General features: G+C 46.1%; 1 protein-coding gene across 1 annotated transcript in view; it reads right to left on the reverse strand.

Annotated features, from left to right (window-relative positions):
* The window catches only part of PDE4B (phosphodiesterase 4B), a 444,362-nt gene that overhangs the window by 134,454 nt on the left and 283,626 nt on the right, over positions 1 to 26,282 (reverse strand). The window contains exons 3-5 of the mRNA XM_036755376.1: positions 21,944 to 21,980; positions 21,751 to 21,821; positions 15,350 to 15,399 (exon numbers count right to left, since the gene is read on the reverse strand). Coding sequence (XP_036611271.1) covers positions 15,350 to 15,399; positions 21,751 to 21,821; positions 21,944 to 21,980 — 158 coding nt within the window. The remainder of the gene's footprint in view (positions 1 to 15,349; positions 15,400 to 21,750; positions 21,822 to 21,943; positions 21,981 to 26,282) is intronic.

A 26,282-nucleotide genomic window follows, 5' to 3' on the forward strand; every position in this document is an offset into this window, starting at 1 on the left:
TGTGTGTGGTGAGTGTGTGTGTATGATATGTGTGTGTGTGTATGATGTGTGGTGTATGGTGTGTGTGTGTGTGTGTGTGTGTGTGTGTGTGTGGTGTACGGTGTGTGTGTGCGAAGCCTTGGGCTCATCTCGGCTCTGCCACTAAATGGCTGTGTAATGGGGAGCGAGGCACTCTCCTCTCGCAGCCTCAGTCGCCCTCCTGTGTACAGTGAGGAGGCAGGCCTATGGGGACTCAGACTCCGGGGGTTCTTCCTCGGGGGCTCTGTCACACTGGGACCTCCCCCAGAGTCTCTTCATGATCCCCGATCCCTGAAGGAGGCCTCGCTCGGCCGTCGGGCCAGGGACGGGAACGTGGGGACCGAGGGTCAGCGCCGATGGGTGACCGTTAACGGCTCTCTCTCCCAGGCCCTGGTGGGCACACTCGCGGTCTAGAAGACCCGTCTTTTCAGCCTTTCTTTTCCCACTACTTCCGTCCCACCCGTGGGGATCCGAGCTTCCGGAAGAATTCCATTTTAGGCAGAATGAGCAGTTTCAGTATTTTCCTGTGTAACAGGGAACTAATAATGAGGGTTGATGGATACTAATAGTAATTGTCATTATCATCACTGAAAGGCAGGATGGTGTGGTGGCTAGAGAGCCAACCTCAGAGCTGGGAAGACTTGTGTTCGAGTCTTGCTGCAGGCAGACATATTCTGTCCTGTTTGAGAGACATTGCTTGGGTCAGTTAATGCCCTAGTGCCTCTAGGCAACTTGCAAAGCAGGTGGAGATCTGAACTAGGAGACAGAGTTTCCTCACTGGGAGTTCCCTACACTGACTTGTCTTTGTGTTTTGTAAAGAGTTTCATGCAAATTATCTCCTTTTGTCTGTAAGCAACCCAAGAGGTGTGTGTCCTTATGCTCATTTTACAGATAGGGAAACTGAGTCAGCAGAGGTGAAGCCACAAGCCCAGGCTCATAGACCTAATAAGTGTCTGAGGCTGGATTTGAATTCATGTGTTCATGATTCCAGGTTCCTTGTTCTAACCACTATAAACCAAGGAAAGAGCCCTGGATATGTTGCCATTTTTTAAAAAGCATTGGATGACCATGAATGGTCGATTCTGGGGGAAAGTCACTGCAAATGTTTCTAACAAGAGTTAATCCAAAATGGACTAGATGGTTTGGGAAGGTAGTGAGTTCTCCATCACTGGAGGTACTCAAATGAATTCTGGATTGTCCTGGGTTTTGTGTTAGGAATTCCTGTTCAGGTAATGGTTGCCACGATGGCTGCCAAAGCCCCTTCCGCAGCTAGTTCACCCCAGAGGTGAGATTTGGGCATCGAGTGCACACCTCAACTCCAGAATCAGGGCTGTGTGTAAGTGGGGAGAACCCATGCCATGAAGGCCTAGGCAGGTGCTTAGGAGGAGAAAGGGCTGGACTGAGGAAAAGGAGAAGAAATGCTGTCAAGGGGGAGCCTGGGAACACATCCGCAGGCCTGAGGGTTTAGATAAACAGTTGCAAGTCTCCTCAAGAACAGGCTTACATAAGCTTGGGCCAGAGCCGGAGGAGCTCAGGTGTGCTGCACACCAGCCTGGGGCTCCCGGGGCTGCCCTTGCTGCTGCCTCGGCTGTCAGATGGATCCCTGGCGGAGCAGCTGCTGCTGCGCCGGGCTGGCCTCCCCAGGCAGCTGCAGGACCAGGCTTGTGCCCGACAGCTGCTGGTGGTGGGAGCCCATGGGCCCGGGGGGGGGGGGTGGCCCTTGGGAAAGCCCCCAGAGCGGGACCCTTTCACCTCCCCTCCCTGCAATGAAGACAGAGAAAGCATCAGAGAGAGGCGGGGCAGAGTCTGCAGAGGAGGAAGGGCAGTTTGTGAAGGGCCCTGAACTCGGGACACTCAGGATGCGGGCTCTAGAGCTGGGAGCTACCTCAGAGCCATTCCAACCAAAGCTCTCATTTCACAGATGAGGAAACTGAGGCCCGGGCTAAGTGGCTTGCTGTAGGATAACAGCTCTGGAGCCAGGAGGTGCCTCAGCAGCCATTTAGATTACGGATGAAATTCAGTACCAGAGCAGAGGATGAATGGTCATAGATTTAGAAGCTGAAAGAGCTTCAGAGGCTTCTGCTCTGCTCTCGTTTCACAGATGACGCCTAGGGAGGTTCTATGACTTAGGTCACACGGATGCTAAGATTTTAAGCTCAGTGGGAGGATTTGAACCCAAGCCCTCTGACTCCAGGACGGGGCTATCTTTCCCACAGTGGTGCTGCTGCTGTCTCCTGGACATCTGCTCAAAGCACCTTTGAGGAAGTTCATGTCTGGGGATAAACATGGGGATCCCAGTCTGTGGTATCAGAGCAGGGTGCTGCCCTTTGGGCTCCCAATTAGAGATGTTTATGCATACACAATTAGACAACAAGGTGCTGGTAATGAACTCAGCCCATCAGAAGTGTTGTGAAAGAGGAAGGGAGGGAGGAAGGCAGGAAGGAAGGAAGGAAGGAAGGAAGGAAGGAAGGAAGGGAGGGAGGAGGAATGGGAGGGGAAGAAGGTAGGAAGGAAGGAAGAAAAGAAGGAAAAAAAGGAAGGAGGGATGGAAGAAAGAAAGGGAGGGAGGGAGGAAAGAAGGAAGGAAAAGAAGAAAAAGAAGGAAGAAAAGAAAGTAAGAAAGGAAGGAAGGAGTGATGGAAAGAAGGAAGGGAGGATGGGAGGGAGGAAAGAGGGGAAGAAAAGAAGGAAGAAAAAGAAGGGAAAAAGGAGGAAGGAGGGAAGAAAGGGAGGAAGGAAGGGAAGGAGGGAGAGAGGAAGGGAGGAAAAGAAAAGGAAAGAAAGAAAAGAAAAGGAAAGGAAAGAAGAGAAAAGAAAAGGTGGGTTTAGAGCTGGGCTGGCTACAGAATCAACTTTTCTCTGGCTCCCTCCCTCGCTCAGTGCTGCAACCAGACCTCATGGTTGGCTTTACATTAGAGAGAGAGAGAGAGAGAGAGAGAGAGAGAGAGAGAGAGAGAGAGGGAGGGAGGGAGAGAAGCCCACGTGTCTGTATCTAGGTCCCTGGCAGGGATGTGCCTTTGGGAGGGCCAGCAATCTATTTAATGACTCCATTGACGTCAATAGCATAACTGAAATACTCCGGAGCCTGCCGGCTTCCAGCCTTCTCGCTTCCAAGGGGGTGGGTTGTGTTTGTCAGTTTCAGGAAAACACGAGATGGAGTCTGGCCTGGATCGGACTTCTCCCTCCTCCGCCAGACTGGAAAGGAGGCCTGGGGTGGGGTGGGTTTGGGTGGGATGGAGCGAGGTGGGGGTGGGGGTCCTCCCTCCACACCCAGCCAGACCCGCTCAGTCCCAGGGCCGCGTGAAACCTCCACATTGATTTCAGGGCTGGTTCAGCGGCTTCAAACCAGACAGGGCTTTATTTTTGGCACTATGTGCTTCAAGGGGGAGCATTTTAACTATTCACGCTTTTTGAGCTCAAGGCTCAGTTTCTAAGGCGACCCCGCGCTCAATTTTAGAAATGCGTGAAATAATCGCAAATCCGGGGCTGAGAGCCAGGCCTCCGTGTAGATCAGAGATCAGCTCTCGACCCTTTTACTGGTCATCCGCCTAGTCCACCCTCCTGTTTACAGAACTGTAAACTGAGGGCCACGGAGGGTCAGTGATTTGCCCAGGGTCAAGCAGGCAGGAAGTGGTGCTTCCTGGTATCATGCTGCTCTGTAGAGAAGGCAGGGAGTAATATTCCAATTCAAAATTCCGCAGCCTGAAGAATCACCGTCTCAGGGCTCAGCAGATCCTAAAAGTCACTGCCCAACCCTCTCGTTTTACAGACGAGTGGAATGGTTCCCACAGAGGTGAGAAGCACAATAGCATAGAAGTAAAAAAAAAACCATACAAACAAAACCCACGGGATTTTGAGCCAGGAGCCCATGGGTCTTGAGTCTTGTACCTAGGCGTTGCTAACTCCATCCCTTGAGGTCTCTAGCCTCAGTCTCCTCTGCCAAAGGCCGCAGGAAGAGGGCAGGAGGCCCAGGCTGTCTCAGGGGCTGCGCTTATACACTACCTGGCAGCTCGGGTGCCTCTGCCAAGCAGGAATCACTACCGACGTTTATGCAGAACTTGTAGGTTGGCGACAGGATTCGTGCATTTTCTTTTCATTTGAAGCATAACAGCCCTTCCAGGGATGAGTGATCATTGTCCTCATTTTAAAAACGAGGAACCTGAAGTTGAGAGGAGACAGTTGGCTTCCTGGGGTCACCTCGCTAGGGAGTGTCAGAGGAAGAGAAGGGAATAGGAAGTTATATAGCACCTACTATGTGCCAGGCACTGTGCTGTGTGCTTTTACAAATGTCATCTCATTTGATCCCCACAATAATCTTTTAAGGTATATTTTATAGTTGAAGAAACTGAAGCAAACCGAGGTAACGTGACTGGCCCAGGGTCACACAGCCGGGAAGTGCCTGAGGCCAAATTTGAACTCAGGTCTTCCTGAAACCAGGCCCCTTGCCCCACCGGTTGCCAGGATAATTCAAACCTAGGTCACTCCTGATGTCCAGCTCTCCACCCCACATAGCATTGCCTAATGACTATACTCAGAAAACTGAGGCAGAGATGGTTTCTTTCTTTGACTCCCTTCCTGTGGCAGCAGCCATGGCCTTCCTCAGTAACAGAAAATTTTGTTTCTGTTTGTCCACGTGTGTTGTAATCTGGCTTCAGATTCTTGCTTCATTGGAGAAAGCAGGAGAAGGTTCCGTTTTTTTTTTTTTTTTGGTCAGGCTTCATTTCCAGTCACATGAGGTGGCCCAGCTGGGGAGCCCTCACCAAGGTTCCCACAGTGCTTGTCACAGTGTCCAAGAGGCCTCATCCCCCATCCCCCGGGACCCACCGACGTCAAAGGGTTTTTACTCATCCTCAGCGTCTCCGCTCCACAGAATTCACAGTTACCCAATCCTCTCAATGCACTCGATGTTTTAAACGGAGCTAGTTTACTTGGCACACCCATACTAAAAAACCCCCAAATGACATTCAACCATCATGTAAAGGCTTGTGAGAAACCCATACAAAATGAGGAGAAACACAGAGGGAGGCTGAGAATACAGCACCAGCCAAGGGAAATTCTGTTCTTTTATCAACTGATAAAGAAATCATTCTTTTTCTCAGAATGCCCTTGCTAGACAATGAACTTGGATTCCATCAAGAGTTCAAAAGAATCCCTTCGGTCTGACGCTTTCTTGTGCCAACATGCTATAATTGTTAACGGAAAACCCTGTCGTTGACAACAGCCCATTTCTGGGTACAGACGAGCCCTATTGAGCAATGCTCGAATCATGACATGTTTGGAGGCCTCCAGGAAATATCAGAGCATGGAGCCTGCTTTGGGCCTGTATTTGTCTTTTGGGGGATAAAATGGGGACAATTTTGTACTATATTTGTTTGTCTCAAAAGTGCTGCTGCTACCTGGATGACTCATTCTTATGAAATGACCTCTTTGCCTATCGAGGAAAGTGTCTCACATGCTTCTGACGAGAGATAGGGTCAGCACTGAACAGGAGGAGAGAGCTGTCTGGATTGCACGTGGGGAGTAGCAGGAAGGCTTCCAATCTACTCTCTGACACAAAGCTCTGTCTCTTTAGCCACAATGTGCCCCCAGGGATTGCTGAATGACTATATCCCCTCCAGGGATGTGGAGGAAGGACTCATGGAACAAAACAACTCCAAAAAATCAAAATTACAGGTGACCCAAGAACAATGGAAATATACGTGGAGGATATGAGCAGGCTGAGGCATTTTATTGACTTCAAATACTTTATTTGTGCCTTTGGTTCTTTATATTGTAGTCTTTTCCCAAAATTGAACCCTCCTCAAATCAACCTATCCCTTGTAACAAAGAAAAACATTTGACCAAGTGACCAGTGCTTTCAAGGGCATGCGGCATTCTGTCCCTGTTGGCCCCCAGCTCTTTACTGAAGGGGAGGAAATATTTTTGTCTTCTGTGTTCCGGGTCGAAAATGTGATATTGCAGTGACTTCTCCCTCTTTTGTCTTTTAGTCTTGTCTTCTCTTACATCAGTGTACTAGGGACAGAGGCAGGGAGGCTGTGCTGGACCACCTGAGTTCAAATCCTGCCCCTGATATTCACTAGCTGGAGGTCACTTACCTGCTGTCTTCAGTTTCCTCACCGACAAAATGGGATAGTAAGGGTGCCTATCTCCCAGGGTTGTTATCACGATGATACCTGTAAGGCGCTCTACAAATCTTAAAGTACATGCTGGCTATCATTAGTCGCTGCGTATGTTCATATGTTAATAGAAGAGCCCCCAGAGTGGACAAAGTGACCCACATTGTTCAAGCCCCTCATGTTAGAAGGAGAGAACCTTATGGTCTGTGCTGCGGATGACCTGCCCAAGATCACACAGTTAACATGTGGCTGAGCCGGTGTTCGGACCCGGCTCCTTTGACTCCAAGTCCAGAGCTTTTCCCGCTCTACCACACCTCTCTCTGTGCCTTCCTTATTCTGTATCACTTCACAGACATCTGCCCTTGATCTTTGAGTTCCTCAGATTCATTTATTCCTTCTCTTTCTTTTTTCCTTTTTATTTTATGGAATAAAACAAGCATTTCCATAACACAGTATAATTAAAAAAAGATGATTGCACACAAACTGCAAATCTATTATGTACAACTTGCTATTTCTTTTAAATATATAATAAAGTTATCATGCAAATTTCTTTTTTTTTCCTTTTTCTCTCTGCTCCCCCATCTTTTCTTTCTTCAGAGTATCATTCATTGACCACAATGGATTTAACTATTCTTTGCTGATCCATTTCCCTAAGGATGACTTGAGTGTAAGAAATTTCATGAATATTCTACAGGAAATGAGTGACCTCATGACTGTAACTCTTGCAAATTGTTAAAAACAAATGTTCATTCCTTTAGTCCTCTATGCCTACCGCTTTCCTCTTTCCTTCCTTTCTTCCAGTTCTGGGCTCCTTCTTTAGGCTCCGGTAAATCTCTCTTTCACCTCTGTTTTCCAAACCAAGAGCAGGGATACCTGTGCCAGAGCAGGCCCACTGGGGGCACAGAGCATAACAGAAATGAGTCTGGATGAGAAATTTCAGTGAGGCCCAGTCTCCTATGGACAACCCCTTCTTCACCTGAAATCTGTATCCCAGAGCCCAGACCTCAGCAGCCAGAAGTAGCTAAGAGGCCAGTGGGTTGGACTTTGATTTCTAGCCAATTCCTGTAAGATTCTGCTAAAGAGTTGGCTGGGAAACATTGTCTGGGAAGAGGTTTCACATCTAGCACAAAAGACCATTCAGAGCTTCAGGCTTCAGGTAAACAGTTACTTTACTAAACACATTCCCAGTGACCCTTAGGTAAAAGCAGCCCACAGCCCACAAGGAGTTTTGTAAAAGCAGAAAGGCAGTAAGCTCCAAGGGGGTCTCCAAAGCCTCCTGCTTAGTATATGGAGCTGTCCTTGTATACTCTTTTGCCCAAAAGGCCCACAAAAATATCAACCCACTTCCCTATTGGTTGGTTGTTGTCTTTTGTGCTTGAAGAAGACAAAAAGGAGATCACTAAGTTAGGGTACTTCCATGTAAAGTTCACTTAAATTACCCAAATTCTGTATCACACACAGTGTCTGGGGCTCAGGGGGGTGGAGAAAGGAGTTAATTCAAGCTTGTTAATATCATGTCACCCTTGGCCACATCAATCATTAGAAAGGGAAGCAGTGATCACCAAGAGCCAGTATGGGTTCACCAAGAACAAGCCATGTCAGACTATCCTCATTTGCTTTCTTTTGATAGAGATACCTCTACTAGTATCAATGATGGAATACTGCCAAGATAGTAAACCTAGATTTTGGCAAAGCACCTGATCAAAGTGTCTTTGGTTATTCGTACTGTCAAGATGGATTCCTCTCAGGTCTGGTGGCTGCTGAGGTTCCTTCTGACTCAGCTTCTGTGAGAGTTGTGCATTAGGTAGTTTTAGGTATATTTGGAACTAGATAAATGACTGAATAATCTTTAATAGATGAATATCAGTTCAGAGGTAGGTGTATCACGGAGGGTGCCAGGAAGTGCACTCTTTACTCTTTGCTACTTAACATTTTTGTCAATGATGCGGCAAAGATGGCAAGCTCATCAAGTAGCAGGCCTAATGTTGGGAAGGATATCTAATACATTGGACATTAGAATCAGGATCTGAAAAAAAAATCTCAAAAGACTAGAACAAAGGGCCAAATCCAATAATGTAAAAGTTGATGAAAATAAATGTGAAATCATAAACCTGGAGTAAAAAATCAAAGTCACAAGTAAAAGATAAGGGAGGGACATCCCTGTAGAAGGGGTCTCAGGGACTTCAGTGGATGGAAGTTCAGTGGGAATCAACAGTATGACATGGCAGCCAAGAATGCAATTTGATCTTGGGGGGCGTTAACAGACACATAATGCCCAGAATGAGGTAGGACTCTTATCTGCCTTGGTCGGACCATAGCTATAGTTCCCTGTTTAATCATTTATCTGCTTTCAAATTCACCAGACAAATTAAGCTAAAGAGTCCAGAGGGTGACCAATATGATGAAAGGCCTGGAAACCAGGTCATACAAAGGACTGGAAATATTATCTTGAAGATGAGAAGACTGAGGCAGGACATAAGAGCTTTCTTCATTTCTCTGAAGGGCTGTCATGGAGAAGAGGGATTAGCCTTCTTCTGCTTGGCCCCTGAGAAAGGAACCAGGAGCAATGGGTGAGAGTTGTATAGGGGTAGATTGAGGTTCCATGTCAGGAAATGCTTCCCAGTGATCAAAGCCAGGCTGTCATAGGGTCTTAAGTGAAGACTCAATTGTAGGGGCTCCTATAGAGGCAACTTCTGATTAAGGACAGATTGGAGTAAGGCCCTTCTAAAGCTGGGATTCCAAAGTTTTGTGACCATTCCCCAGTGACTTGGGATATGGATAGTATGATTCTTCCTGCATTCACACTACACATCCATTTTGTTGCCAAGTGTTTTTATCGCAATCTCCACAAGCTCCCTGGAATCCAACCCCTGCTCTCTGCCCACTACCACCATCCTAGTTCAGATGCCTCTCATGTCTCCTCCTGGATGATTGCAATATCCTCCTCATAGAGTTCCCTGCCTCAAATCTCTCCCCACTCAAAGCCAGCCTCTGATTGGCATTTGAAGCTCTTTACCACTGGTCTCTTCCCTACATTTCTGGTCTTTATTCCTTTCTACAAACTCTACAATTCAGCCATAGAGGCCTCATTAACTTTCCTCACATATCCCTTCTCCTTGCCAAGACAAATGTTTCTACCTGTACAAGTAATTCCACCCCTGATTGTCTTCTCCAGTAGATTATCCTCTCTGCTACCTCCACTCTCACTCACCTTCTACCTGGCCTGTCTGCTGGCTGCTTCCCTACTGCCTACAAACATGCCTATGTCTCCCCTACCTTTGAAAAACCCTCACTTGATTCGTCCGTTCTCACTATCATCCCATATCTCTCTGCCCTGTTGTGGCTACACTCCTAGAGAAGGCTGTCTACCATGCTCTCTTCTTAACTCTACAGTCCCGCTTCTGAACTCAGTATTCAACCAAAACTTTTGTTTCTAAAGTTCCCAGGGATCTCTTAACTGCCAAGTTGAATAGCCTTCTCTCCTTTTCTTGCTTCTTGACCTCTCTAAGGCCTTTGGTAGCATTGACCACTCTCTTCTTTTTGACACACTTCCTTCTCTAAGCTCTCCCCAGGTTTTTGTGACATTGTTCTGTCCTGGTTTTCCTCCTACTCATTGGATTGTTCTTGGTTTGTCTCCTTTGCTACATCTTCATTCAGGTTAAGCTAGCCAACCATTGAAAGTCCACCATAGCTGTGTCCTGGACTCTCTTCTCTTCTCTCTTTATATGACCTCACTTGGAGAGCTCATCACCTCCCATGGATTCAATTATTGTCTCTAGTCCCAAATTTCTCTATCTCTGCTGACCTCCACTCTTACATCTCCAGGTGCCTGTTGGATATTTAGATCTGGATGCCATGCACACATCTTAAACTCAACATGCTGAATATTGAATTTGTTATCTTTCACCCCCAATTCCCTAAATTCTTCCTAAATCCCCTATAACTTCTTAGAGCGCTACCTTTCTCCCAGTTACTCAACTCACCACCTAGGCATCATCCTTGACTCTTCACTCTCTCTCACATTGCCCTTGCAATCTTTGATAAGTCCTGTAGATTTTACCTTTGTGACATCTTTTGTATATACCCCCTTCTCTCCTCTGACACTGCTAACACCCTGGGCTGGGCCCTCGTCACATCACACCTGCCCTAGTACAATAGATCACCGGTTGTGTTCCTGTCATGTATCCTTCCATTCCAGATGATCCTCCACAAACTCCAGGAGCTCCCTGTTAACTCCAGGATTAAATACAAAATCCTCAGTTTGATTTTCAAAGACCTTCATCACCTAGTCCTTTCCTCCCCTTCCAGCTGTCTTAAACTTTGCTCCTCACCATTTACTCTTCAGTCCAGTTACACTAGTCTCCTGGCTGTTTCTCAAACAAGTCTCAGGGCATTTTCTCTGGCTGTCTCCCACAAATACTCTCCCTCCTCATCTCTGCTTCCTGGCTTCCTTCAAATCCCAGCTAACATCCCACCCTTTACCAGAAGTCTTCATCCTTAATGCAAGTGACTTTGCTGTGTTCATGATTTCAGATTTATTGTGTATATTCTTCCCACTCCAGACCATCCTGATCTTGAGGTTAACATCCCCTGTAGAATTTCTTTGCACATAGTTATTTGCATGTTGTCTGCCTAACACACTGCTTGTCAGCGGGGATTGACTTTGCTTTTATTTACATTCCAGGTACTTATGCTGGGCATACAGTAGAAGCCTAACAAATGTTTATTGGCTGACTGATTGCAACCTACAGGGCTCTTAATTATCATCTCCATTTTTTTCTTGCTCATCCCCATCAATCCCTGCAGCTTTTGGCACTGCTAGCCAGTTCCTCTTCCTGTGCACTCTTCCTTGTTAGTTCCAGAATCATCGCCCTCTCCTGGTTCTGCTCCCACCCCTCTAACTGTTCATTCTTTGTTCCCTCCCTGGCTCCTCATCCTCTTCCCACCTCTTAATGTGGGTTTTTCCTGAGGTTATGTCATTGTCCCCCCCTTTTTTCCTCTCTCTACCCTCCATCCTTTGATGACCTCATTTGCTCCCATGACTTCAACTCCCACCTACAGGCAGATGACTCCCCAGCTCTATATCTCCATATCTCTAGTCCTGTTATCTCTTCCAGGTTCAAGGCATGAATTTCTAGTTTCTCACAGGGTTTCTCATCAATTATTTCACAGCAACATGGTATTTAGAACTATATAGAAACTTAGACATCATTTAGTATAGCCATTTAGTCCCGAACTGAGCTTCCAAGAGGGGAAACTACTTGGACAAGGTTCTCCAGGTAGACAGGCAGATGGGATGGGAAACATCCACTCTGTGATTTACTGTTTTAGACTTTGGGGAGGTCAGTTCATCTTTGCTTCTTCCTCTGTAACACAAGGGGCTCAGAACAGGTTACCTCTCAGCTCTTTTCCAAATTTACATCTAGGCCTGCCAGATTCCAGCCAAGCCACTTTTTCCTGATTTCCCAAACCAACTTCAGTTTGACCCCAGTGAGTATCAGAGCCAGGTCCTGTGACTCTAAACCCAATGTCCTTTCCACCACTCCACATTAATGATCAATGGGAAAGGGCGAACATGCCAACTGAGCCCTCATTCCTGACAATTAACTTCAAATGAATCATGGATAAAGCATAATCCAAAAGCACGAGGAACAGCTCTTGAGTCCAAGGACCTGGAGTCAAATCCCACCTGGATATCATTTGCTAACTGTGATTCCCTGTTTCCTCAACTGTAAAATGAGGGGCTTAAGACCAGATGGCCTCTGAGATCTCTTCAGGCTTACATTTATGATCTTTGCTTCACTGATGTATTAAATGCTTCTGTATGAGGATTTCACTCCTCTTGGTCCATATTTATATATTGATTAATTGACCACATCAATCGATTATGTCTCTTAGGTAGTGTCCTCGTGATCAAAATAATGAAGGGGCTGAACCAATGGTCTTGATTTTTGCATTTCTTCCTGTCCTGTTTTCTGTATGTGAAGGAAGTATTACAGAATCCCACGGAACTCACTTCAGGGACAGGGAAGGAACTTCAAAAAGAAATTAAGGCCTTTCAATAGGGGCATTTAAAACACAAAAAAACCCCTCCAAGAAAAGCCCAGTCTCTGTGATTTAAGAAGACACCTTTTCCAATCATAGCCTAACTCACAATCCCTAAAAGGATGCTCCAAAGCCATCCCCTTTCAAAGTTTGCATTTCAATGCTCCTTTGTCATAAGCTGATAGATATTAAAAGGACAGGAAAAGTCTGCCTGGTGCATACAAGCTGATAATAAGAACAAAACACAGGATGTATTTCTCCTTCTTCTTCTGCCTGTGGTGAAACGTGAAGGAGATTCTGAAACCTATAATTACGTAATAATTGGTATCGCCACAAAAAGGCCAGTTCCTTTTAAAAAATTTTCTTTCTAAACTACCTAATTGGTATTATAGCTGCTTTACCACCCTGCCTTGCAGACATCACCACTAGGCTTGCCAGTTGCCAAGTTGCATTTACTGTGCCAAGAATCGCAGAATCGTTTTTCCAAAGGCAGTGCTGGCTCCAAGATGGGTTGTTTATAGCCATACATTTCATATTTCTCCTGACTGTGTGTCAGTATTAATGACAAAACCATGAAAACATAGTTGATATTGTCTAATTGACGTCAGAAGCACCTTGATGAATCCAACGGATCAAAATCCGAGTGCCAATGTCTCACTGCCCCGCCAACATCATGCCATGCTAGAGGTTTCCATACGCTTTTCTTTGATCTTTGAGGCTATAGCACCAGTTATTTTCAGAAAATACTCTGTAGAGATTGTCTGGATGGAACCTCTGAAGAAAATAACACCTCACACACCCCCAGGCTTTTGAAGTGTTCAGATAAAGACCTTTTCAGTTCCTTTGATTTCATATCAGATGGTTTAATAGGTAATCACTTTCCTTTCCTCTTTCTCCCTCTACCTCCATCCCTTTTCTCTCCCACTCGTCTTTTCTGCCCCCCTCTCTCTGTCTCTCTCTTCTTCCCCTTCTCTCTTTCTTTTTCTCTCGTCTCCTTTCTTCCTCTCTCTGTCTCTTTCTTTCTCTCCTCTCCTTCCCTCTATCTCTCTCTGTTTCTTTCATCTCTGTCTCTCTCCTCTCTTCTCTTTGTCTCTGTCTCTGTCCTTTCTGTCTCTGTGTTTGTCTGTCTCTCCCCCTGCCTCCCCTCCCTCTCTTATCACACACACATACACACACACACACACACACACACACACACACAGTCATTTTTTTTAGCTATTAAAAGTTGGGCAACACTTTGCGTTCACTATCACTCTATTTCTTTTCACCCCCACTGTATTCCCAATGCACAGCACAACTCTTTGTACAACTACAAATTCATCTCTGATCTCTCTGATGTATCTACTCCCTCCAGTGTTACACATATCAACCCAACTATTTTTGATTCTTGCTCAAGTGGTCTTTGTATAAGTTCTCCACAGGGGCTTGGCTCAAAGCACAGAGGGCCTTCCTCAAAGATTTCTGGATGTTCAGAGGACAGTAATGAAGGAAAGGCGTGGCCTGTCCAGATCACTTTGAAAAGCCTAAGAACTCGGCAAACGCAATGACCAACCATGATTCTAGGGGATGGATGGTGAAGCCTGTTGCTCAGCTCCTGATGGAGGGATTCAAGATATAGATTCAAGGTATAGAATGAGACAATTATCTTTGGACTCGGTCAATGTGGGAATCTTCTCTGCATGAATGTGCATATTTGGTACAAGGCTTTTGTTTATTCTTTTGTACTTTTCAATGGTGGAGGAGGCAGGTAAAATAAATTTCTGTGAGTTAAAGAATTAAATGTGATTTAAAAAAGATACAGTCTGTTCATCAGTTATCTTTGCTTTTGCCACATGCCCAGGCCATCTTACTTAAAGATCAGGTACTTCTTTGGTGACATTCTTTATGGGCCTTCTCATGCCCAACATAAGCATCTGTTTTGTTCACCTCTTTCCCTCCATCCCTTCCTGTCTTCTAAGGCACATTTCCTCCTCATTATCATCCCACAAGACTCTCTCCTGGAGGCCATGGTCAGGCCTATGCTTTAGGAATTTTTTTAAAATTAATTTTATTATGTATTTGTTTTTAAAAATTGCCTCCCTGGGTCCCTATAAGGATCAAATGAGATAACATTTATAAAGCACTTTGCAAATTTTAAGCACTCTATATAAATGCTATCAGTATTGTTGTTGGGCCTTCCTGGGGGTCAGTTTCCTCATCTATAAAGTGAGGCAGTTGGTCTTGAAGGCCACTTCTTGCTCTTAATCCTTGAGCCTATTATCTCTCCTATGTTTCCTCTCAAATTCATGAATTCTACAGAAGTCTTGGAATTTGGGACCAAAAACCGCCATCCAATAAAAGGCAACAAATAATCCAACAGCAAATACCCAGTGATCAGCGCAGTAAGTTATATTTACATTTTAACACTCCAGTAGAGCTATAGACCTTCCAATGGTACCAGTTGCAATCCATTCATTAATTAGCACCTACTACATGCCAGGTATTACGTGAGGTGCTAGATATGCAAATATAAAGATGAAAGTAAGCTCTGCTCTCCAAGATCTCCCATTCAAGTGATTCCATTTTACTTGGAGAAGACGCTTCATGGTGGATCATGTGCAACTGATGAAGAAGAGGGCAGGTGTTTGCAAGACACCTTTGCAGAACAAATTGGACCCTCTCCAGGAGAGATGATCTATCACCCAGAGAGAGACTTTGACTTCACACCTGTGGAGGAGATAGCTATGGGTGGTAGCTGATAGTCCATGGGTTGGATCTGGGCAGATATGGCAGAGCCTAAGGGACCCTACAGGCCACATGGGGATCCATGGAGCCAGGCTTTTGATGTTAGCTCTTTGAGAGTTCATTTGGGCCCACCCAGCTGAGGTCAGGGTCTGAGATAGATGCAGCCGTGCCTCCCTCCCCTTGTTCTTAGAATTCTTACAGCAAATTCATCAATTTCTGACAGGTCAGCACATATGGATTGGCAAGCCCTCCTGCAATGCCTTGGACTTGATTTTACAAAGAAAAAAATAGAGAGCAAACACCTTCTACCTTTGGAAACAATCCACAGGGGGCATGCTGAGGGCGACAAATTCAGGTTCGTAGACAAAAGTTTTCATTTACACAGATTCTGAACAAAGGGACCACATTTATAAAACTGTCCACCAAGTCTGAGCAGTACATCCTACCTTGGAGATTAACTCTGGAGACAGGAGGCTGGGTAGCAGCTGGAGACCTCCTGTGAGGGAAGAGACAGAGGGAGAGGGAGAGGGAGACGGGAGAGGGGAGAGAGAGAGAGAGAGAGAGAGAGAGAGAGAGAGAGAGAGAGAGAGAGAGAGAGAGAGAGAGAGAGAGAGAGGATTCATTAATTTGCAGCCATAATGGCAACCGAGCTCAAAAGAGGGCCACGGGGCTTCTAAGAAGGCTCATTTAGCTGACCTTCCTCTGACCATTAAGGTGATTTTATATGACAATCGGACACAATGCGAGTGTTGGAAGCCAAACCGTTGTAATACGAGGTAAAGGCCTTCTGCAATCTTCTCCCTGTCTCCAGCCCTGGAATTTCCCTATATACTGCTTAAGGAACCCCAGACTTTCCAGGAAGGAAGTCATTTGCTCTAGCTCTGCAGCCAGCCTTGTTCCTGGCTTCCCCCTCAACCCTTGTTTTTTTGTTCTTTTGCTTATCCAAGAAGGGGCCTCCGGAGATTTCCACGCTTACTCAGGAATTGTTATGTGGAATTAAATCTCCACAGTCATCTCTTCCGGTAAGATCCTAGAATGTCAGCTCTGGAAGGCATCATGGTATAGCTCGGCTGAGCAGCAGAGGGGTAATACGGAAAGAGCACTGCATTTCGGGTCAGGGGTCCTGGTTCAGATTTCACTTCCGCCTGATTTTGAGCATGTCACTTAACCTGTATTAACTCAGTTTCCCCGTTTGTAAAATGAAAGTTTTTTTTTTTTAACAATATAGTCTCTGAGCCTCAGTTCGAAATCTTTCAGGGCAACTTGACCTCTCTGGGTTTCATTTTCATCATCTGTAAAATAAAGGGTTAACAAGATAGTTCCTCAGGTCCCTTTCATCTTCAGATGTAAATCATTTTCTCTCTCTGGGACCCAGTTTCCTCGTTTATGAAAAAGAAGGGTTTATAGTTCTCTTCCAGCTCCAAGTGTGACTAAGTCACTTGACTTTTCAGGCCTCAGCTTCCTCATCTGTCAATGAGACACTTGGCCTACCCGGCCTCCAAGAATCCCTTTCAGTGTTAGAGTTGGGTTCCTCGGAACCATTTCAAGGTCTGCGAAGCACTTTCCTCCCAACAACCCTAGGAGGAAGGGACAAATGCAAGGGTTCTCCTGTATGAGGCCCATTTTCCAGTTGAGCAAAGATCCAGTAAAGGAGAGTGACTGACCAGGATCACTCCCCAGGCCAGAATCCAAACCCTAGACAAGCAGTTTCAAACTTAGTGTTCATTCTTCCACACCATGTGGAAAGTCATTGTGGCCCACCCCCTATCATATAGGTTGGAGTGGAGAGGAGTCTTCTTGGGCCATACAGCTAATTAGCAGCAGATCTGGGACTCCTGACGTTCAGGCTTCATTCCTTCCACCCTGACATTAATCATCCTTATCGTACGTGTGAAATAATCAAAGCATATTTGAATAAAAAATGAAAAAGACGCAAATAACCTGTGTTTGCATAACCAAAGTGCTGAGGCATCCAGCCTGAACCCTTGGCATGTTTCACAACTGTTATGGTCAGATTGTCTGGCTTCTACTTTAGTCTTAACTAGCATTAATGTTAGCAGTCATGATAATAGGAACACTTTTTTTTTTTAGCCAGATATGTGATTTCATTGGTATGGGTTGGGGGTGCGGGGGCTTCCACTCAGGAAACTTCACCAATATGGGTCAGCACCTGTGCTGTAACTTACAATCTTAGAGAATTGGCAGGGAATTTGAGAGGGAAATGACTTGCCCAGGATCACACAGCCAGTATGGATCTGAGTTAGGACTTGAACCCAAGGTCTTGAGGCTAAAATAGCTTAAAGAGGTAAAGTAGGTCACTGAAAAGAACCCTCGAGAGGAATCAGAACCCATGGGTGTGAGCCCCGGTTCCACTTTTTATTAGTGCTGTGAAATGGCGGGGAAGTCGCACGATATCCCTGTCCCTCAGTTTCCCTAGCTGTGAAATGGAGCTGGCTCAGAGGGCTGGGAAACACAGGTAACAAAGGGCTCTGCAAAAGTCAGCTACCTTTGTGATCTGAAGCCTTTCAAATGTGGATTCCAGCTCGCCTTCTCAGGGAGTGGAAACGCCTCCTTTCACTATGATTAAAAGAACCATTCGAATCTTGCAAATCTTCCGAATGAGGACAGTGTGGCCTGGAAGGCATGAGCAAGTCCCCCAAGGTCACTAAGCAGAATAAGGACTCAGAGCTAGGTCAATAAAACGGGAAAACCTTTGCAAACAACCCAGAGTCGCAGGTGCTGAGATCAAACCCAGACCAGGGTGGAGCCCTTTCTGAATCCCCAGTTCTGAGAAGTGCCAGGCCTAACACAAGGGGCATTCCTTAAGGGCTTCTGAGTAGACACACACCTTCTTCCAAGGAAGCTCATTCCCGTGGGAGGCGCATAGTCTCTCGTGGGCCATAAGGGGTGTTTTTGTACTTTATGAGTCGAGCATGAGTGGACAACGGGACTCTTGTGGCCTACCCTGGTCACCGTAGTTTGTTTGCCCAAGGTGTTCAACTTCCGGACAGGAAGTCATTTACCTATGGCAATTGGGGGAAGTGACAGATGTTAGGGGATGATGAAGAAGATGAAGATGACGTCAATGACAGCAGGATCAGGAAAAAATAATTGTTCCCAATCCACAAGGGAGAACTGGAAAGATGACTAGACCCGGAGGCAGAAAATCAAGGCTGGAACTCTAGCAAGAGTGGTGGATTTAGGGTTGGAGGACTCCCTTATCACTCGTACCTTTGGAGAAATGGATCTACCTGACTTTGTGCAAGTCCCTGAACCTACCTGCCTCAGTTTACCTATCTGTAAAATGACGATAGTGAGTGGTCTGATTTCTAAAGTCCCTCCCAGCTTTTAAGTCTATCACCGGCTTTGTTAAGAAAAAATAGTAATGTGCAAAGAGGTATCGGCTCTGATGTCGGAAGACTGGGGTTCAAATCCTGCCTCAAATGTGTGACCTTGGATGAGTCACTCATTGTCGTAGGGGTCAGTTTCCTCTGTTATAAAATAGGGCTCATAACACTACCTCCCTTCCAGTTTTATTGTGAGAAAAGAATTTTGTAAACTTTAAAAGCGTTCCAGAGATGGGGATTATAATTAAATCTGGACCAACGATTGCATCAGCTCAGGGAGCTGGCTCCAAGTGTGGGAAGCCCTGCCAGTCACAGAATGTCCCCATTCTGCAGTTTTTCATCAAAGGTTAGTTTTCTGGAGCCCCTAAAGGTCAAGCGATGTGCTAGGGTCACACAGCTGTTATGTCTGTCAGAGGTGGGACCTGAACGTGAGGCCAGCCGTCTATCCATCTCGCCGGGTCGACAATCAGCAGGAATATTAATATAATCTAGAGATAAATAGACTTGGTGTCAGGGAAGACCCAGTTTCAAATGCACCTCCCATCCCTACTCATTTGACGGCTATTTGCTAAGGCTTTGATGGACTGTATTTATCCTTTCTAGACTTAGTTTCTCCGTCTACAAAATGGGTACTGTGATATTGGTAGTGTCTCACAGAGCTGATGTGGGGCCCAGATGAAGCCAGCTAAGTCTAGCTTTAAGTGCTATAGAAATGGTTCTCATGACTTTATCCTCACCAGCACAACAAGAAGCATGAGGCTAGCTTGCTGTCCACATCGCTTTAAAGCTTATAAGGATTTCTCTTCAAACCGCACAGAACCTGGGATGTAGGAAGAGCTAATAAATGCTTGTTGATCGACTGATAGATGTCTCATAGGGCCGCCCAAGCCCACCCCCCAATTGTGCAGACAAGTAGTGAAATAATGAGAGACGGGTTGGCCATCGCAGGTAGACAGTGTGAAAGAGCAGAAAGAAGGCACCTGGGTTCAAATCCAGCCTTGCCGCTTGTTAGCTATATGACTTTGGGTAAATTACTAGATTTCTCCAGGTAGTGGTTTTTGTCTCTATTGGGGGGGAGGTTGAGGGGTGGTCCAGTTGACCTCTAGGATGCTTTCCAGCTTTTGAATCTCTGATCCCATCAATTTAAGAGTATTATTTTTTTTCAGGAGGATTATGTACCTGTAGATTAGAAGCATCTCAACACAGCCATATTAAATCATTTGGCATCATTCGGCCCCCTTCTCCCATGTCATAAGTGATGGAGGACAGTGGTCAGAGCACAAGAAGTTCTTGCTTCCAGCCCTGTCTTCTATTTTCCAGTCCTCTTTCCAATCTCAATGAGGCACCCACCCACCTGGTCTCTATGGGGTAAAGAAGCTGGGAGGAGGGGGCAATAATTGAACTGAACAGGCAACGAGGGATGCCCACCATGTCTTTAGAATCCCCTCTTCCTGCCTCTCTTCCATTGCTCCCAGAGTCTTTAAAAATGTGTATTTTAACTTGAAACCCAAAAGGAAAAAAAAAGACTGATCAAGGCCTGCACCTGGACATATTTCACTGGAAGGGAACCAAAAAAAAGCACGGGGATTTTTCACTCTGTGGGTGGTAAAATTCAGGATGATGGTGGCCTGATTTCCTATAGTGTGAACCACTGGGTATAGTGGGGGAAGAGAGGTTACTTTGTGCCTTCCTTCAGAAGTATATGGTGGAGAAGAAGAAGAAGAAGAAGAATGAGGAGAGAAGGAGAGGAGAAGAAGGAGAAGGAGGAGGAGGAGGAGGAAGAGAAGGAGAAGAAGAGAGAGACAGAGACAGAGAGAGACAGAGACAGAGAGACAGAGATAGAGAGACAGAGAGAGATACGTAGAGACACACACAGAAAGAGACAGACAGAGACACAGAGACACACAGAGATAGAAAAAGAGACAGACACAGAGAGGCAGTGACAGACTGAAACACAGGGAGAGAAGAAGAAAGAAGGTAAAAAAGAAAGAAGGAGGAAGGAGGAGGAAGACAAGAAGAAGAAGGAGAAGAAGCAGAAGCAGAAGAAGCAGAAGCAGAAGCAGAAGAAGAAGAAGAAGAAGAAGAAGAAGAAGAAGAGAAAGAAGAAGAAGAAGAATACAGTTCCCTGGAATTTGATCTTTTCTCCAACAAAATTTCCACTTGATACATTTCATGAAATTTGGTTCAGTCCAACTAAACAAGCATTTATTCAGCACCTAGTTGCTTTTAAGATAAAAGTTATACTAGAATGGGGTCACTAGGTGGCACCATAGTACACAGAGCCCCGGGCCTGGAATCAGGAAGACTCATTTCCCTGAGTTCAAATCCGGCCTCAGATACTTCCTGGTTGTGGGACCCTGGGCACTTAATCACATGGCTGTGAGTATTTATAATTCTGATAGAATGTAAGGATCCTGAGAGCAGGGACTGTTCTGTCCTTGTCTTGTATCTGCAGTCCCTGTCACAGTGTTTAACAAATGCTTGGGACTACGTGGAAAGGCCATTGGCTTTGGAGTTGGAGGAGCTGGGTTCAGATCCCTCTTTTGTCATTCAGTCATTTTAATCGTGTCCGAGTCCTTGTGACCCCATTTGGGGTTTTCTTGGCAGGGATACTGGAATGGTTTTGTGGTTTCCTTCTCCAGCTCATTTTACTGATAAGGAAACTGAGGCAAACAGGGTTCAGTGACTTGCCCAGGGTGACCCAGCTTGTAATTGTCAGAGGTCACATTTGAACTCAAGTTTTCCTGACTCCAGGCCTGGTGCTCTATCTACCATGGTGCCCCCTAGCTGCCCAATCCCTCTTTTGTCAGTTGCTCTGTGTGTGGTATCAGGCTATTCACATGACCTCCAAGGGTGGTACAGTGGGAAGAGCGCTTGGTAGGAGTCAAAGGGCTTGGGTTCCAGTCTTGCCTCTGACTCTTACTGCTCGTGTGACCTGGGGCACCTAGCCCAGCCTGTTTCTTTTCTTGGAAAATGAGCAGGGTTGGACTTGAGGATGTGTGTTCCAATCTGGACTACGCTAAAGGGCGCCATCTTGTGGCTCGGCTGTGAAAGGCACATCCGATCGTATCATCCAGCCTTCACCAACACTTTTACAATTGTGGATTCAGAGATGGAAGAGACCTTGGATGCGCCTTCATCGGAATTCTTATCTTACAATGGAGGAAACTGAGGCCTGAAGAAATGAACGAGTCACTCCAGACTACAGAGGAAGTTAATGACAGAGCTGAGATTCAAACGCACTTTTATGAAACCCCTACTATGTGCCAGGCACATGCTAAGCACTTTACAAATATGATCTCAGCCGACGACAGGACCGTAAATTAGGAGCTAGAAATGACCTCAAGTGCCCTCCAGTCCACCCTCTTCATTTTAAGGACGAGGAAACTGAGACCCAGACAGGTGAGGACGGAGCATCCAGGAAGATCAGAGCCTGGATTCACACACAGCGTCTCTGACTCCAAGGCCCTGTCTGAATTCACAAAATCGACTGGACTTACTTGTTGGCTGCTCCGTGCAGATTGGTCAGGAGGGTGAAGTTATTTCTCACACTTCGCAAGCTAGCGAGCACCTAGAAAGGGAATTAATGTAAAGGGTCAGGAATTTAGAAATGGCAACACGATGATGTGAGGGGCCTGGTAAATGCAGGAAAAAGGGATGTCCAGACAAGCAGGAATCAAGTCTCATACCCACCTGGGCAAAAGGTGTTACGATCAGGTCGTCACCATGTCTAGGGAGAAAGAAGAGAGAAAAGGAAGGAATTAAAAATTGTTCTGAATGCTAGAATTTCATGGTAGTAAACACATTGACCCCTGAATGATACAGGGGGGTAGCTGGGCTATAACTAGGACTGGGTGACTAGGGCTTTGCCTCAGGGCACAAAAATTTGGAGGCCACCAGTCCAGGGTTTGCTTCTTCCTCCCTGCTTCTCAGCAGCCACCGATCCTTCAGCTGGGTAGAAACCTTGTGGGTTATTCTGGAGGGCATCAACAACATGCCAGATAAACTCCTTGCCCCCTGTCTGAGGGACAAAAATGTTTAGTTTTAGCTCTGGAGAATATAAATGATACCAACATTCCATTTTTTTGGAAACCATATTAACAGTAGTGGATATAATTATAAAGATGCATATCTCAACCTCAGAGAAACAGAAATCATGGTGGCTTCATTGCCTGGGGTTGGTGATGGATGATTACATTCTCCCTATCAAGAAACCTACCAGGTTCATGGGCATAGGAAGTAGCTAACTCGGCCTCCTGAAATTCAATACAACTGGTGAATTTTGTTGGCAGGAGCCGGAAAGTTGAAAGGGAGGGCTGCTTTCTCTTTCTCTTTCCCTTCCTCCTGATCCTCCCCCTCTTCCTCCTCCTCCTCCTCCTCCTCCTCTTCTTCTTTGTTCCTCTTCTTCTTCTTCTTCTTCTTCTTCTTCTTCTTCTTCTTCTTCTTCTTCTTCTTCTTCTTCTTCTTCTTCTTCTTCTTCTTCTTTTCTTCTTCTTCTCTTCCTCCTCCTCCTCCTCCTCCTCTTCTCTCTCTCTCTCTCTCTCTCTCTCTCTCTCTCTCTCTCTCTCTCTCTCTGCACCCTTCCCTTCCTCTATCCTTTGCTTATTTCCTCTACCTCTCCCTTCTATTCTTTCTCTCCTCTGTCTCTGTCTCTGTCTCTGTCTCTCTCGGGTATACAGGGTACAGCCCTGGAAAAAAAGGCCTCACAGTCTGCGGAAAGGTTAACTGAGTTTCCTGGCTTTTATAGAACCGAATGGCAGCCTAAGGTTGCTGAAACGCCCGCTTGCTGTCTGGGAATCCCATTACTTTTGTTTTTAATGTGGCTTTTGAAAAGTGCTCAGTGGAAGCCTGCCCACTATCTTGAATCTTTTAGACAAAAACTCAGAATGGTTTTCTGCAAATATGTAGTTAGGAAGAGCCAAATATAGACTTCGATGCTTTCAGAAGTGTTTTTCTTAATTGGCGCGTGTTTGGCTAAGCCTTCTTAGGTCACTATCCATCAAAACTTCTACTTGGGCCTTTAGGGGTTATGCCTGAGCAAGGACTAGGAACAGGCTAATATTTGGATACAACGCACATCTAGGTGAAGCATGACGGTAACCTAGCCATCGTGGAGGGCTGTCTCCCCTTCTTTTCCTTCTTTCTTTTTTGCCTTTCCAGAACAATCTATCCTCCCACCCTCCTTCTACAGCAAGCTCTTCTTCCTTGGCTTTTTTTTGTCTTGGGTTTTTCTTTTTTTTTCACCGTACAGGACATGACTCTTCCTGTGGCTTTCCTACCAAGGGGAAAGATGGAATCGTTCAATCCACCGGCATTTGCTTAACCTCGTTAGGTGCTAAGGACATAAAGACGTAAATGAAGCAGCCCCTGCCTTCAGGAAGCTTAAGCCAATTGAAGAGGGAGCACGCATACACATAAGTCTACACAAAATAAAAACAAAGGGGCCCTTAGGAGAGTCGTTGTGGAGCCATTTCAGTCTTGTCTGACTCTCCGCGAGCCCGTCTGGGATTTTCTTGGCAAAGATACTGCAGGGTTTTGCCATTTCCTTCTCAAGCTCATTGTACCGATGAGGAAACGGAGGCAAACAGGGTGAAGTGACTTGCCCAGGGTCACACAGCTGGGAAGCGCAGTTTTGAATGCAGGCCGATGAGTCTTTCTGACTCCAGGCCCAACGTCCTGTGCCCTATGGCACCCCCAGCTGCCAACCATTAGGAGGAGGCGACATTGGAAGGAAGTGGGTCGTAACAGAGGTGAAGCTGAACTGAAGGCACCTTGGGCGGCCTGTGTAAAGACGCAGAGGGCTGTGTAGACAGCAGCAAGCAGAAGGAATCACTGGAAATGGAAGTGTACGCAGGAAGTTCAGAGGTCATCTGGAATACTTCCAGGATGGAAGGATCGCTGGCCTTGGAGCTGGGTTCCAGTCCTGATGGTGCTTCTTACTCCCTCGGTCACTTGGGGCAAGTTGCTTCAACCTGGGCCTTCGTTTGCTCTTCTGCAGTGGAAAAAGTTTGTTTTCATAGGACCTGAGTTCAAATCCTGGCAATAACACTTCCTACCTGTGCAACCTTGAGCAAATCATTATTAACCTCCTTGGGCCTCAATCTATTAAACAGATTTCACTGCAAATGATGAAATGAATAGGGCTAAATACAAAGCTTGGTCTCAGAAAATCAACTTCCCAAATGTAAGACAGGGGAGGCAAGCCCAGATAGTAGTTAACCTGTAAAAGATCTGGGGATTTGAGTGGACCTCAGGCTCATGAAGAGACAACAGCGTGAAGTGGGAGCTGCCCAGGACGGGGAAGCTGGTGGTCCTCATGCACCCTCGCCCAGGGACTAGACCATGTCCAGGGACTTCCTTGTCCTTCTTTTCAGCAATATGTTTTAAGCAGACCTATGTGCTAGGTGAGCGAGTGAGCTGAGGAGGGCAAACGGAGCAGTCTGGACATCACACTGAGTGAGAAATTAGGGCGATTTATCCTGGAGAAGAGAAAGCGTCTCAAAAGGAAAGGGCGCCATCTTTAAGGATCTGAATGCTCATCCCTTCCAAAAGGGCTTAGCTTTGTTCTGCTCGACAAAATGAGGGCTGAAGGGGGAGAGACGAGCACCGGTGACTAAAAGAGAGATTTCCAATCGATGGAAGGGAAAGGTCCCTGACCATTAGCGTGGTCTGCATCAGTGCAAAGCTGGGCATGGGTGACCTCAGGAGGGAGCAGCGTCTCCTCCAGCGAAGGCTTCAGGGCATCTGCCAGGTGTATTATAAAGGAGATTTCTGTTCAGCTGTAGGTTAGGTCCATCTTTGAAATTTTTGAAACTTGACCTTCCCCTCTGTGTATCTGGTTCTGTTAAAATGATATCAACTATCCCTGTATGCCTTCCATCAATCAATCTAGAAGCATTTATTAAGCATCTACTATGTGCACACCACACTGTGTTAATTTCAAGGGATATAAAAAGAGGCCTTATATGAGTCTTATAGAAAGGGTTCTGGCAAATGGATTTAGATAAGAAGTCTAAGCCCCAGCCCCACTTCGAGCTCAGTGTGCACCATCAGATACATTGGGGCCGCGAAGGCTGACTGCCTCATTCCCAAGACTAGTAAACAGGATGATGAATGGGCTGGGACCTTGGCTGTGACTTTGGCTGATGAGACGTCTATGTCATATGTCTTTGTGGAGGGACATACCTGTCAGTACGTCAGTCAGGCTGACATTAGATGAAATCCATATGGTTGCTCTGACACGGAGCCTCACAAGGCCAATCGGGGCTCACAGATCAAAGCAAGGACACAAGCTCAGAAATGGGGACGGGGCCCCCTCAAACCACTTGAGCACCGGTCACTATTTACAGATCAGCTCTGGCAACAACAAGAGATCTGAGAAGAGGACAGGGAGCTCTTTGTGACCCCATTTGGGGTTTTCTGGGCAAAGATACTGGAGTGCTCTGCATTTCCTTCTCCAGCTCACTTTACAGATAAGGAACTGAGGTAAGCAGAGTGAAGTGACTTGCCCAGGGTCACACAGCTAGTACGTGCCTGAGGACAGATTTGAACTCAGGAAGACGAGTCTTCCTGACTCTAGGCCCCCACTGTGTACACTGTGGCGCCACCTAGCTGTCGCTGCTCAAGTAGCACAGCCTAGTTCCTTAAGGATGAGCTCCAGTCAGTAAGTGCACTTACTATGCAGCACTTAGAGCTCTAGATCTGAAGTCTGGAAGACCTGTGTTCAAATCTTGCCTCAGACATTTATTAACTGTGTGGACCCTGGGCAGATCCCTTAGCCTCTGCCTGCCTCAGTTTCCCTCTGCATTTTTCTCTCAAGTTTGTTGTAAAGTTCCTATAAGATAATATTTGTAAAGTACTTTGCAAACCCTAGAGCCCAGAATAAATGCTATCATTAATACCCCATCCAATCAGTGCCTATTTATTTTGTATATTCTATATTTATTTGTGAACATGCATCCCCCAATAGAATGGAATCTCACTGAAGGGAGGGGCCATTTCATTTTAAATTTTTCTAACCCTAACACCCGGT

Source organism: Trichosurus vulpecula, chromosome 4, assembly GCF_011100635.1.
Source record: "Trichosurus vulpecula isolate mTriVul1 chromosome 4, mTriVul1.pri, whole genome shotgun sequence".
Taxonomy (NCBI): domain Eukaryota; kingdom Metazoa; phylum Chordata; class Mammalia; order Diprotodontia; family Phalangeridae; genus Trichosurus; species Trichosurus vulpecula.